Source organism: Myxocyprinus asiaticus, chromosome 48 (assembly GCF_019703515.2).
Source record: "Myxocyprinus asiaticus isolate MX2 ecotype Aquarium Trade chromosome 48, UBuf_Myxa_2, whole genome shotgun sequence".
NCBI classification, from domain to species: Eukaryota; Metazoa; Chordata; class Actinopteri; order Cypriniformes; family Catostomidae; genus Myxocyprinus; species Myxocyprinus asiaticus.
This window is the reverse complement of record NC_059391.1, coordinates 18,734,234-18,749,234: the sequence shown is the minus strand read 5'-3', so window position 1 is coordinate 18,749,234 and position 15,001 is coordinate 18,734,234. Positions and strand designations below refer to the sequence as shown.

General features: G+C 45.7%; 1 protein-coding gene across 1 annotated transcript in view; it reads left to right on the top strand.

The window, feature by feature from the left end:
* LOC127437171 (synaptotagmin-9-like) overlaps nucleotides 1-14,738 on the top strand; it is a 51,864-nt gene extending 37,126 nt beyond the window's left edge. The window contains exons 5-7 of the mRNA XM_051691917.1: nucleotides 75-246; nucleotides 7,749-7,878; nucleotides 12,554-14,738. Of these exons, the coding sequence (XP_051547877.1) occupies nucleotides 75-246; nucleotides 7,749-7,878; nucleotides 12,554-12,625 (374 nt within the window). The 3' untranslated portion in view covers nucleotides 12,626-14,738. The remainder of the gene's footprint in view (nucleotides 1-74; nucleotides 247-7,748; nucleotides 7,879-12,553) is intronic.
* The last annotated feature ends 263 nt before the right edge of the window (nucleotides 14,739-15,001 follow it).

Genomic DNA, 15,001 nt, shown 5'->3' with positions numbered 1-15,001 from the left:
TACACAAGTAGTGCCAAGCCTCTATTTTAGTAATTTTCTTTTTCTTTTTTTTTTTCTTTTTTTCTTCATTTAAGATCCTTACGTAAAGGTCTCTCTAATGTGTGACGGACGGAGACTGAAGAAAAGGAAAACATCAACAAAACGGAACACGCTCAATCCAGTCTACAATGAAGCCATCGTTTTTGATGTTCCACCTGAGAACATTGACCAAATTAGTCTTTTAATAGCAGTAATGGACTATGACCGGTAAGACACTGTTTCTTATTATCAGTATTGGGGAGTAACTAACTAAAAGACGTTACTTAGCACCTTAACGTTGTGCTTAACTGTTTTCAAAATACTCTAGCTTTACCCGCAACAAGCTACTTATTCTAAACGAGTAGCAGTATAGTGTGACAAAATGCTACATTGCTATTTTTGTCACATTTACAGCAAAATGAGCTGAGGAAATAATCAAACACACTCTCCAAGAATGTCTCCAAATCTGACTCTTTTTAATGACTTGTTTGTTCTATCTATTTGGTTAAATGAACTAGTTCATAAAGAAAAAAATGATTCACTGATTAATTTGCATCACTGCGCATCATTTTACATCTTCTTTATTTTAGCAAAATATTTAGTTCAATGCTGCTGTTCATTACTATGATTTCAATTCAATTACAGTGCATCCGGAAAGTATTCACAGCGCTTCACTTTTTCCACGCCCCGCCCTCGTTCCTTTCTTCCCGGAAGTGCATGTTACAGCCTCATTCCAAAATGGATTAAATTCATTATTTTCCTCAAAATTCTACAAACAATACCCCATAACGACAACGTGAAAGAAGTTTATAAATAAAAAAATGAAAAAAAATCACATGTACATAAGTATTCACAGCCTTTGCCATGACACTCAAAATTGAGCTCAGGTGCATCCTGCTTCCACTGATCATCCTTGAGATGTTTCTACAACTTGATTGGAGTCCACCTGTGGTAAATTCAGTTGATTGGACATGATTTGGAAAGGCACACACCTGTCTATATAAGGTCCCACAGTTAACAGTGTATGTCAAAGCACAAACCAAGCCATGAAGTCCAAGGAATTGTCTGTAGACCTCCGAGACAGGATTGTATCGAGGCACAGATCTGGGGAAGGGTACAGAAAACTTTCTGCAGCATTGAAGGTCCCAATGAGCACAGTGGCCTCCATCATCCGTAAATGGAAGAAGTTTGGAACCACCAGGACTCTTCCTAGAGCTGGCCACCCGGCCAAACTGAGCGATCGGGGGAGAAGGGCCTTAGTCAGGGAGGTGACCAAGAACCCGATGGTCACTCTGACAGAGCTCCAGCATTTCTCTGTGGAGAGAGGAGAACCTTCCAGAAGAACAACCATCTCTGCAGCACTCCACCAATCAGGCCTGTATGGTAGAGTGGCCAGACGGAAGCCACTCCTCAGTAAAAGGCACATGACAGCCCGCCTGGAGTTTGCCAAAAGGCACCTCAAGGACTCTCAGACCATGAGAAACAAAGATTGAACTCTTTGGCCTGAATGGCAAGTGTCATGTCTGGAGGAAACCAGGCACTGCTCATCACCTGGCCAATACCATCCCTACAGTGAAGCATGGTGGTGGCAGCATCATGCTGTGGGGATGTTTTTCAGCAGCAGGAACTGGGAGACTAATCAGGATCGAGGAAAAGATGAATGCAGCAATGTACAGAGACATCCTTGATGAAAACCTGCTCCAGAGCACTCTGGACCTCAGACTGGGGCGAAGGTTCATCTTCCAACAGGACAACGACCCTAAGCACACAGCCAAGATAACAAAGGAGTGGCTCCAGGACAACTCTGTGAATGTCCTTACGTGGCCCAGCCAGAGCCCAGACTTGAACCCGATTGAACATCTCTGGAGAGATCTGAAAATGGCTGTGCACCGACACTCCCCATCCAACCTGATGGAGCTTGAGAGGTCCTGCAAAGAAGAATGGTAGAAACTGCCCAAAAATAGGTGTGCCAAGCTTGTAGCATCATGCTTCAACAAAGTATTGAGCAAAGGCTGTGAATACTTATGTACATGTGATGTTTTTTTTTTTTTTTCGTTTTTTATTTTTAATACATTTGCAAAGATTTCAAACAAACTTCTTTCACGTGGGGTATTGTTTGTAGAATTTTGAGGAAAATAATGAATTTAATCCATTTTGGAATAAGGCTGTAACATAACAAAATGTGGAAAAAGTGAAGCACTGTGAATACTTTCCGGATGCACTGTATATAAATTAGCATGTTTTCTAGTTCCCTATCTGTCACTCACTCGAAGTTGTGTCGATGTAGTGACACTAGGGGTCACTCTTGGGAGCCCCAAACACCTCTGCTTTTTTGAAAAAAGGCCAGTGAGAATTGGCGAGTGGAATTTGCATGCCACTCCCCCGGACATACAGGTATAAAAGGAGCTGGTATGCAACCACTCAATCAGATTTTCTCTTCGGAGCCGAGCGGTTCTATTCACTGAAGCTGAATATATCCGCAAAGTTCATTTACCTCATCTGCTGGATTCTACGGCTTCTCCCCCTCTGCACCCGTGGAGTGCAGAGAACGCCCTTGGGCGCTTCGGCAGAAACAACTAAAAGAGTATATTCTAAAAAGAGTATATTTTCTTTCTAAAAGAGCGGCACACACGGAACATCTTTTTAAAGATACCTTTCCATTTGTGTGTTATTCCTGGTTGCGGTCGATATCTCTCTGCTTCTGACGGCCACAATTGCTGTCTTACGTGTCTGGGCACTGCCCATGCGGAGACATCGTTCGTGGATGAGTCATGTACTCATTGCGAGAACATGACCATGGCAACGTTGCTGTCGCGGCTTGCTTTCTCCACCCCAACAGCTCCCCACACCGGTCCTTCTACCTACGGGTTTGAGGCCGTGTCGGTTAGCACTGGGAGCGATTTGGGGACATCAATGGGACCACCTCCACCGGGTATCCCCCCACAGACCTCCCATTCCCCAGCACGCTCGCTTGCCCCGATCGGGCTCTCGCACGAGACCGGCGGCTCGTCTCAGCGCGAGTTCGACTTCTTGTTCTGAGCTCCAGAAGACGATGAGTTATCGAGCGCAGCATTGGAGAGCGGGCTCATCCAGTCTGACGCAGAGGCTTCAGCTGGGCTTCCTCCTTTGGGAACGGTCGCCCAGTCTCACACTGACGTGGAAATGATGGACATGCTTTCCCGGGTGGCTGCGAGCGTCGGGCTAGAGTGGAACCCTCCACTCTCCCCTGAACCCTCGCGGCTCGACGATTGGTTCCTGGGCACGGGGCACTGCCCACGTCCACGCCCCGCCCCCGTTCCTTTCTTCCCGGAAGTGCATGAGGAGCTGACAAGATCGTGGGAGGCTTCTTTCAGCTCCCCCGCTCTCGCTACCCTCGAAGGCGGAGCGGCCAGGGGGTATTCATTGATCCACCAGGTGGATAAGGTGCTCGCGGTGCACTTGTGTCCGCAGCGGACGCGCTGTCACGTCAGGTTACCCTCAGGGGAGAGTGGAGACTCCACCCTCAAGTGGTCCAGCTGATTTGGAGTCGATTCGGTTGAGCACAGGTAGACCTGTCTGCTTCCCGGGAATCCTCCTACTGCCCGCTTTGGTATGCCCTGACCGAGGCACCCCTCGGCATAGATGCGCTGGCACACAGCTGGCCCCCTGGACTATGCAAATACGCATTTCCCCCAGTGAGCCTATTTGCACAGACCCTGTGCAAGATCAGGGAGGATGAGGAGCAGATCATCCTAGTAGCACCCTACTGGCCCACCCAGATGTGGTTCTCGGATCTCACGCTCCTCGCGACAGCCCCCCCCCGGTGAATTCCCCTGAGGAAGGACCTTCTTTCTCAGGGACGGGGCACCATCTGGCACCTGCGACCAGACCTCTGGAATCTCCACGTCTGGCCCCTGGATGGGACGCAGAAGACCTAAGTGGCCTACCACCCGTGGTGGTAGACACAATCACTCAGGCAAGGACTTCCTCTATGAGGTGCCTGTTTGCCTTGAAGTGGCATCTGTTTGCTAAGTGGTGTTCTTCCTGACACGAAGACCCCCAGAGATGCGCAGTCGGATCAGTGCTTTCCTTCCTGCAGGAGAGGCTGACGGTGTATGTAGCTGCTATTTCGGCTCATCATGATGCAGTAGATGGTAAGTGTTTGGGGAAGCACGACTTGATCATCAGGTTCCTGAGAGGCATTAGGAGGTTGAATCCCTCCAGACCGCACCTCGTCCCCTCATGGGACCTCTCCGTAGTCCTTCAGGGTCTACAGGGAGCTCCCTTTGAGCCCTTGGAGTCAGCTGAGCTTAAGGCACTCTCTTTGAAGACTGCCCTCCTGACTGTGCTTAATTCCATCAAAAGGATAGGGGACCTGCAGGCATTCTCTGTCAGCGAATCATGCCTGGAGTTCGGTCCAGATTACTCTCACGTGATCCTGAGACCCCAACCGGGCTATGTGCCCAAGGTTCCCACAACTCCTTTTAGGGATCAGGTGGTGAACCTGCAAGCGCTGCCCCAGGAGGAGGCAGACCCAGCCTTGGCGTTGCCGTGTCCGGTGCAAGCATTACGCATCTATTTGGATCGCACGCAGATCCTTAGAAGCTCCGAGCAGCTCTTTGTTTGCCTTGGTGGACAGCGGAAAGGAAGCGCTGTCTCCAAACAGAGGATTGCCCACTGGGTCATCGTCACCATCACGATGGCATATCAGGCTCAGGATGTGCCATCCCCTGTGGGGTTACGAGCCCACTCCACTAGGAGTGTGGCGGCCTCCTGGGCCCTGGCCAGTGGCGCCTCTTTGGAAGACATGTGCAGAGCAGCGGGCTGGGTAACACCCAACACCTTTGCAAGGTTCTATAATCACCAGGTTGAGCCGGTCTCGTCCCATGTATTGGCAGGCACGAGCAGGTAAGTTCCGGGACAACTGGCCGGGTGTACCACTTGCGCATAGTGCCTTTTCTCTCCCTTAAGGTGAAGACGTTTGCTCTTGACTCCCAGTCGTGTTCACAGACTCGTGATCCCTGTATGAGTTTTCTCCTTAGCCCTCTGGCAGTTGAGTTTGCGGAGAAACTCGCTGACTGGCCCAGTACGTGCGCTAATGAGCCCCTGTACTGAGGTAGGTGCTCCACATGTGCTAGTTCCCCGAAGGTGACCCCATGTGATATCTTCCGCAAAATTGTTTCCCTGACGGCAAACTGCATCTTCCTTGGGCAGACGCCCCTCTGCCCCCGGTCGCCATGCTCTGTAGAAACTCCAACCCCCTTTGGGTAGGACCTACCATGGGACCTCTCCACATGACATACTCCCGACAAGACTCAGTAAGACCATGTGATGTATTCCACTCAAAATACCCCCCCCCCCCTTTTTGGGCAGGGTGTGGTCTCTGTGGTGTCTTCCCCTTGGCAGGGACACCCCCCGATGCAGACACTTATGGCTCCCAGTCAGTTCCAAATCTTTTTGGGGAGAAAACAGAGGGAAAAGAGACCTCGGCTGGGCTAGCCTGTTCCTGTAATTGGGCAGTCGACTTGTTCCTGATGGACCGTTCGACGTCCATAAGAGCATTGGGGGAGGTTATGTGACGGCCTGGTGTGCTGGCTACGAGGCACACACCGCCAGTTCACGTAACACAGTTCAGCTAGTTCTGGCGTTTTGTATAGGGACCCCTAGTATCACTACATCGACACAACATTGAGTGAGTGACAGATAGGGAACGTCCTGGTTACTTTCGTAACCTCCGTTCCCTGATGGAGGGAACGAGACGTTGTGTCCCTCTTGCCACAACGCTGAACTACCCGCTGAAATGGCCGGGACCTGGTCTCGACTCCTCAGAACAAAACCTGAATGAGTGGTTGCATACCAGCGATCATGACCGTCTGAAGTTGAGAGGTAACGACCGCAACCAGGAATAACACACAATCGGAAAGGCATCTTTAAAAAGACGCGTCTTTAAAAAGATGTTCCATGTGTGCCGCTCTTTTTGAGAAATATACTCTTTTAGAGAAATATACTCTTTCAGAGAATTTACTCTCTATTTTCTGCTGAAGCGCCCAGGGGCATTCTCTGCAGTGCACTAGTGCAGAGGAGGGAGAAGCCACTGAAATGCGCCGTCAGATCCAGCAGAGATGAATGAACAGTCGTGAGAATTCAGCTCAATGAGCATGACCGTTTGGCTCCGAAGAGAAAATCTGAATGAGTGGTTGCATACCAGCTCCTTTTATACCCGTATGTCCGGGGGAGTGGCATGCAAATACCACTCGCCAATTTTCATTGGCCTTTTATCAAAGACCAGAGGTGTTTGGGGCTCCCAAGTGTGACCCCTAGTGTCACTACATCGACACAACGTCTCTGATGGAGGGAACGGAGGATACGAAAGTAACCAGGATGTTTTATTAGTTGTTTTTTGTGTAAAAGTATCTGTTCAAGTGCAATGTTGTCATTTTGATCCTCATTATTAATATTGTACCAGACAAATACCGCTCAGATAAGTTATATTATTCCATAGTTACTGTGTGTATTAAAAAAATATATTGATCCCTTAAATAGCTTCAATGAAGTCAGCTAGAAATTTTTTATTTGGTAGCTTGGCTGCATTTTAACTACTTTATATCAGTTGTTCCCAACTAGTTTGCTATAGGACTCAGGTTTTACATTGGACATCAAGTAGTGAATCAAGTAGCAAAATTGTTTTTAATGCAAAAGTAAACAAAAATGTCCTTAAAATCAAACATTGAAGTTTATTACCGAATAACCTACTACCTATGCACTGCATAGGCCCAACTATTAGCAACATTATTAACTTGACATAGGCCAAATTAGAAAATTGTCAAGTTTGTACATGCATAAACAACAGATGGAGTGATGTACCAGTCTAACACGGCACAAACACTGGGATAATTATTGTATTAGCATTAGCTATATTACCAAGTAACAGATGAATTTGTGCAAGATGGCGTATTTTGATTGGGCACGCTGACGTTGACATCAAAAACAAAATATGTAAAGTTTTTCACCTCCCTTTTAAAAGTTGATAAGCCTTTTTTTTTTTTTTTTGCAATCCTAACTATGCATGATTTTCATATTATTTACATTTAGCATTGTTTTTCCCTGCTGTCATGATCCTATCAGAACAGACCTGTAACCCATACTTGGGTCACGACCCACCAGTTGAGAACAGCTACAGTTTCAAAGTAACTTCCCAAACACCGCTTGTTCCTCCGTCAGTTTTACTGTCATGCAGATCTAATCCAAATGCATAGATCTCAGTATGGTGGGAGCTGAGTGCTGTGTGTCAAATATGAACTGAAAAAGAATCTCATTTGAAAGAAATATGCTTTTAAATTTTGCCAAGCACTATAGAATTTATTCTTAGTGCTGGTGGGTGATCTGAGGAACAGCATGAGCTGCTGTATATTCCCAGTGCAGCAAGGGATTCATATCAGATTTAGATAACTGTCCTGTTTGTGAAGCATGAACCGCAGTGTTTCAGTGTCTTACCAGTGCAGAAAAAACAATGAATAGACATCCAAATGGATGGCGACAGAGATATCTACTGTAGCATCCTGATGAGGCGAGGAGTAAATTATTTATGAAAAAATTTTGCAAAGTCATTATGTTGTCTTTGCTGAAGGACAGCACTTTAAAGTGCATATAAACTTGTATGGCTCTGGAAAGAGACATTGTTTTGGGACCATTATGGTTAAACTGTCACATTTTTAGTATTCTTAAGGATCTGTCCCTCTTCTTATTCACAGTGTCGGTCACAATGAGGTTATTGGTGTGTGTCATGTGGGGAATAGAGCTCAGAGTTTGGGACGTGACCACTGGAATGAGATGCTCACATACCCACGCAAACCCATCGCCCACTGGCACCCACTTGTGGAGGTAATGTTGAGCTTATTTGAACTTCAACAACAGAAAGTGTTTGGAGACTAAAATTCACTGACAACCTCGTAATAATTATGTTGCTGATGTTTTGAAGTTTTCTCGTGGTAATCAATTAAGTAAATATATGAATAAAGACAAGCCTAAAGTTGACTTTTTATGGTGTTATTTTTTTGAAGGAATCATGTCATTAATTTCTTTATCATGTATTTTTCCCCCTCTGAGGTTTCTTTATAATAAGCATTTTTGTGCCAAAAATTTAAGAAGAAAAAACATTTTTCACCTTCTCTCTAACCCTCAAAAATGAAACAGGCTGGGTTTTTGGTGCTGTACCTTTGGGACTTCTATGTAAACATTCTCTTTGTGTGTGAAATATTTGAGGCATCGCTGACATGTTAATTTGAGCAATCATATGTATTACTGATGTGAGAATTTGGAACTAGTTGCTTTTGCAGCTTGGTTCCCATAGATGTATTTTCTTTTGTTTTGTTTTTGGTCTGGTGAGGAGGTACTGAATGTTTTTATAGAAGTTTCATTGTTTTTTTTTTTTTTTTTTTTTTTTTAAAGTTCAAGAAAATTAGATTTTTCATGACATGAACATTAAAACATGATTTAATAAAGCAATTCAAAAGTTATTCAAGTCAACTCAAACCAACCAAATTTTGCTGGGTAAACAAAACGTCCTGGTTACTTGCGTAACCTCCGTTCCCTGATGGAGGGAACGAGACGTTATGTCGATGTAGTGACACTAGGGGTCACTCTTGGGAGCCTGAAACGTGCCACTACCTGGGACGAAACTGGTTCCACCCGGAGGTTGTAGAACCTTGCAAAGGTGTTGGGTGTTGCCCAGCCTGCTGCTCTGCAAATGTCTGTTAGAGAGGCACCCCTGGCCAGGGCCCAGGAGGCCACTACAACCCTGGTAGAATGGGCTCATAGCCCTACTGGGGGCGGCACGTCCTGGGCATGATATGCCATAGCTATGGCGTCAATGAGCCAGTGGGCGAACCTCTGCTTGGAGACAGTGCTTCCTTTCCGCTGTGCACCAAAGCAGACAAAGAGCTGCTCAGAGATCCTAAAGCTCTGCGTGCGATCCAAATAGATGCATAAAGCGTGCACCAGACACAGCAATGACAGGGCTGGGTCTGCCTCCTCCTGGGGCAGCGCTCGCAGGTTCACCACCTGGTCCCTAAAAGGGGTTGTGCGAACCTTGGGCACATAGCCCGGTCGGGGTCTCAGGATCACGTGAGAGTAGCCCGGACCGAAATCCAGGCACATTTCACTGACAGAGAACGCTTGCAGGTCTCCTACCCTCTTGATGGAAGTGAGCGCAGTCAGGAGGGCAGTCTTCAAGGAGAGTGCCTTAAGCTCAGCTGACTGCAAAGGCTCAAAGGGGGCTCTCTGTAGATTCTGAAGAACTACCAAGAGGTCCCATGAGGGAATGAGGCGCGGTCTGGAGGGATTCAGCCTCCGGGCGCCTCTCAGGAACCTGATGATCAGGTCATGCTTCCCTAAGGACTTACCGTCCACTTTGTCGTGGTGTGCTGCTATAGCAGCAACGTACGCCTTCATGGTGGAAGGGGACAGCCACCCTTCCAACCTCTCCTGCAAGAAGGAAAGCACTGATCCGACTGCGCATCTCTGGGGGGTCTTCCCGTCGGGAAGAACACCACTTAGTGAATAGACAGCACTCAAAGGCATACAGGCACCTCATAGAGGGGGCCCTAGCCTGAGTGATCATGTCTACCACCGCGGGTGGTAGGTATTCCGTGTCCCATCCAGGGGTCAGACATGGAGATTCCAGAGGTCTGGTCGCGGGTGCCAGATGCTGCCCCATTCCTGAGAAAGAAGGTCCTTCCTCAGGGGGGGCTGTTGCGAAGAGCGTGAGGTCCGAGAACCACGTCTGGGTGGGCCAGTAGGGTGTTACCAGGACGACATGCTCCTCGTCCTCCCTGACCTTGCACAGGGTCTGTGCAAGCAGGCTCACTGGGGGAAACGCATATTTGCATAGGCTGGGGGCCAGCTGTGTGCCAGCGCATCTATGCTGAGGGGAGCCCCGGTGAGGGCGTACCAGAGCGGGCAGTGGGAGGATTCTTGGGAGGCGAACAGGTCTACCTGTGCCTGTCCAAATCGACTCCAAATCAGCTGGACCACCTGAGGGTGGAGTCTCCACTCTCCCCTGAGGGTAACCTGCCATGACAGCGCGTCCGCTGTAGTGTTGAGGTCGCCCGGGATGTGAGTGCCTCACAGCAACTTGAAGTGCTGCTGACTCCAGAGGAGGAGAAGGCGGGTGAGTTGTGACATACAACGAGAGCGCAGACCGCCTTGGCGGTTGACATATGCTACCGTTGCCGTGTTGTCTGTCCGAACTAACACGTGCTTGCCCTGGATCAACGGCCGAAACCTCCGCAGGGCGAGCAGAATTGCCAACAACTCGAGGCAGTTGATGTGCCAATGCAGTCACGGGCCCATCCACAAGCCGGCAGCTGCGTGCCCATTGCAAACAGCGCCCCAGCCCATTTTGGAGGTGTCTGTCATGACCACGACGTGCCTGGAGACCTGTTCTAGGGGAACACCTGCCCGTAGAAACGAGAGGTCGGTCCAAGGGCTGAAAAGACAGTGACAGACTGGTGTGATGACCACGCGATGTGTCCCGCAGCGCCATGCCCATCTCGGAACTCGAGTCTGAAGCCAGTGCTGAAGCAGTTTCATATGCATCAACCCGAGTGGGGTGGCCACTGCTGAAGATGCCATATGCCCCAGGAGCCTCTGAAAGAGTTTTAGTGGAACTGCTGTTTTCTGTTTGAACGGTTTCAAACATGCCAGCACTGACTGTGCGCCCGTACGTGAGGCGCGCTATCAAAGAGACTCCAAACTCCAACTCCAAACCGAGGAAAGAGATGCTCTGAACCGGGAGGAGCTTGCTCTTTTCCCAGTTGACCCGAAGCCCTAGTCGGCTGAGGTGTGAGAGCACCAAGTCCCTGTGTGCACACAACATGTCCCGAGAGTGAGCTAGGATTAGCCAATTGAGCATGACCGTTCGGCTCCGAAGAGAAATCTGAATGAGTGGTTGCATACCAGCTCCTTTTATACCCGTATGTCCGGGGGAGTGGCATGCAAATACCACTCGCCAATTTTCATTGGCCTTTTATCAAAGACCAGAGGTGTTTCGGGCTCCCAAGAGTGACTCCTAGTGTCACTACATCGACACAACGTCGAGTGAGTGACAGATAGGGAACTAGAAGTTTATTTCAGGTGATATTTTGTCAGAGACTGAAAAAAGCCCTACCCAAAGTCCAGTATGATGGCTTATTTGTGTTCACCTCAGCCCTCAGTGAGGAAGTACATCAGGGATATTTTAGGAGAGTTTGTCATTTTCATCTTTTTTCCTTTTTTTCGAAGGCTTTTCACACATTACTGCTCTAAAATCTTGTTTGCAAATCTATGACCTCTTAAGACCACAGACTACACATCTTCAATAATTCACAATCCCTGTCCTGCTCAACCATGTTATGCTCCCTGAGCCACCATAATATTAAACACAAAGAATTTTATTGCCACAGGAAAGTGAAGAAAACCTCTCAGCTCAACTCATATAAGCAAATCACATTTCAATCCAGGGAATCAACATAACATCAGGCAAATGAAAGACAATTTAGGGAAATTTCAGGTAAAGGAAAGTGTTTTCTGCACTTCAAGCAGGTAGATTGGAGGCAATGTTTGCAGGTATGGCACAATCACCATTGATTTAAAGGAAAAAGTGAGACTGCAAACATTCAGGCACTGAGAGGACTATTATTAAAATACAATGAAAGCACTCACATCATAATGACATTGTGGCTCCTCAGCCCTGCAGTGTCAGGAAATAAGATTTAGCCTTTTCCCATGGCGTGTGATTTGGCTGAGTTTTAAATGTGAAGTTTGCCATTTCTGCACAACTAACATAACCAAACGGATTGTCAAAAATAAAAGGTGTGTCCCAAATCACACACTTCTGCACTATTCTACACCATTTTGTAGTATATGCAACAAAAAGAAGTGTACTATGAGTACCCAGATGATATACTTAAAAAACAGAGTGTGGAGTGTTGGAAACTTAATGGTTGTGGCTTGCCCTATGTAGCAGAAGGGGTGGAGTTTCGGGCCTGACAAAACAACTGTGATTAATGGTGAATGTGGCAACTAGCAAAACTTCTGTGAAGACAGCACCTTACAAATGTGAGATGAATGCTTTACTAACACCCCATGCTGTGTGAATATGTACATTATTTTATATATGAGTGTTGAACAGAGTTTGGCTAAAGCGCTAAAGCTAGCACTAGCAGCAACACATCACATGTATCTGAAACATCACTTCCGTCAGCTGAAAACAAACAGCGATTGCTTCTGTGTAGTAAAAAGGTGTAAGTGTTCCATTTGGGACAGTACTACACTTTGAAAATTAATACACTACATGGCTGAGTGCATAGTGTACATTACAAATGTATATTATATAGCGCGTCATTTGGGACACAGCTAATGACTCTCTGTGTCCGAATATGCATGGTATACCAAAAGAAATACTTTCAAATATAAAAACCGCCCAACGTGTTGACATTATAGTGTTTAAATTATTATTCTTACCATCTGATCCCAATTTCAGTTATCCTCAGTTAATCCTAATGTTTCTCTCTGGCAGTGGGTTGCCCAAAGCACGACTGGTGGTAGTCAAGGCTCCTGTAACTCCCTGAGGACACCTCCTTCCCCATAATGGATGCTGTGGAGTTTCAGCCATGGAGAAACCTGCAAGGTCCAATTCAAAACATTAATGAAAAGGAGAGAAAGCAAGACAAATATCTTGGTTTTGTTAAAGGTCACTTTCAATGTGTGCACACACTCAATGCAGTAAACATGAGTCTTTAGACATAAGATTACCTGGATAGAACAAGAGTGCCAATCTACTGCATGTAAAGTGACCGTGTGTGAGCAGTATTTAGTTTTTACAGTAAATGAGTCTTTTCTGCTTTTGTTATAAACTTTAGTTGAGAAGTAAGTATTTTTGACATTGTCATGTTTTATGTATAAGTGTAACACATTGTAATAACACACTAATATTGTTTGGGGTGTAGTGCATGGGGTCTATTTTGTGGAAATTTATTGTAAAGTCTTACCGTATTAAAATACATAATGTATTTAATTTGTAATTAATTGCATTAGCAAGACTTGGGTCATGATGTTGTCAAAACAAATTGTGAAAGCAAATTTATGTCTATGCCAAGCCAAAAATGCAAAAACTAATATTTAGATTTCATTACTAAAGGAACAGAGCAACAAAGATATGTGGTTAAAGCTTTTACTGTAATTTTTCAACTGATTCCCCCTCTTGCCCTTTCTCTTTATAGATGGCATGTCAGCAAACCACACATGACTGATACTTTTCTATTCTGAAATCAGTCGAGGGTAAAATATCCTACATAGAGGTCCCTGACAAAAGGGAAAAAAATGCAATCTGCAAGAAAAGATGATTGATGGCTCTTTAATCAATGTCCTGCTGCACTCGGGCTTCCTGATGTGTGGGTTCAAGGCAGTGTGAGGGGTTGAAACTTTTAAAATGATATTTGTCATACTGTGCTTTTTACCGGAGTCAGCAGGCGAGGGCTGATGATAGAAAAGATGCTCCTGCCAGTAGGCAGGTGGAGATCACAATTACTGACAGCTGGTAGTGCAAGCTGATTGCAGAATCCACACTCGAGATGAGGAAGATTCAAGCATCAAGAGAAAAGAGACATCCAATCAGGAAAGTTATAGTTTTGATATTGCATTGCCTCAAATCCAAAATTGTACGTTGCACACCTTATGTTATTCATTTTCAATACAATTAAACTATATTTTTACATGTTCTGAAGAAAATGTGAGTGATGGTTGCCCACAGGGTCACGTGTCCCCTCAGATTTACGAACCAAGTGGATTTTGACTGCAAGTTCAGAAATTAAATGGATCTTTAGTAATTATTGTAAGTTGCATGATAATTGTTGGGGTTTTATTGTGCAAATGTTTTTATCTGTCCCATTTAATGTATTTATTGGTTTTGTTTTTAACTCTCATTTATCTCTTGTTCTTATGTATTTATTCAAAAATACTGTATTTAAGAAGGGAGAGGTGAGGGCTAATTTTATTTAAAATAATGGTTTGTTCCAATTTGCAAAGGTGGGAAAATGTTTGTATTTAAGTCAGCTGCACTAGGGGGACAAACAAGATGGACGACGAGTATTTGAGCACATGGACAAGGCTATGCTAACACTGCTTGAGTGCAAAGGAACTCCGGCCTCTATAGTTGAGGGAGAGGAGTTGGTACTGTTTTAGTACCTAAAACAGGTTTAGCTTTTAGACTTTTTTTTTTTAATGTAACCTTGGTTTTATTTTAGCTTTTAAACACTTATTTATTTGCATATTTTGCACCTCTGATGGAATAAACATCTTTTTGGAATGCAATTCCTTCTCTCTGGTGTGATTCTCCTTGTGACTGCCTTGGTACCTATCACACATGGTGGCAGAAGTGGGATCCAGGCCCGGGAGGACACAGCGGCTGATTGGGCTCATGCTAGTGAGAGTGCACCGACTGGCAGGAGCCGGAGCAGCAGTGGGAAGGAGTCAAGCGATCCAAAACGTAGAGGTACTAGACAATATGGTTGAAGAGTGTTTGGAGCACATGAGACAAGGTTGCTAACACTGCTTGAGTGCAATGAAACTCTGGCCTCTATAGTTTAGGGACGGGAGTAGGTACTGTTTTAGTACCTAAAACAGGTCTAGATTTTAGACAGTGTGGGGTTTTTTTTATTTTATTTTTTTATGTAACTTTGGTTTTTTGAGTGCTTTTAAACACTTATTTATTTGCAAATTTTGCACCTCCAATAAAATAAAATAAAATTTGGAACACCATTCCTTGTGATTCTTCTTGTGACTGCCTTGGTCCCTATCACACAAAGTAATTGCGGTAATGGTGAGCATTTCCGAAAGCTCCATTTTCGGTGGAGGAAAACATTTAGATCAGTATTTGAACCCAGGTCCACTTGCACATTAAACCAAAACTTTACCATCAGACTTACATGTATTATTCTTAAACATAATTGTTAAAAAAGTGTTGGTC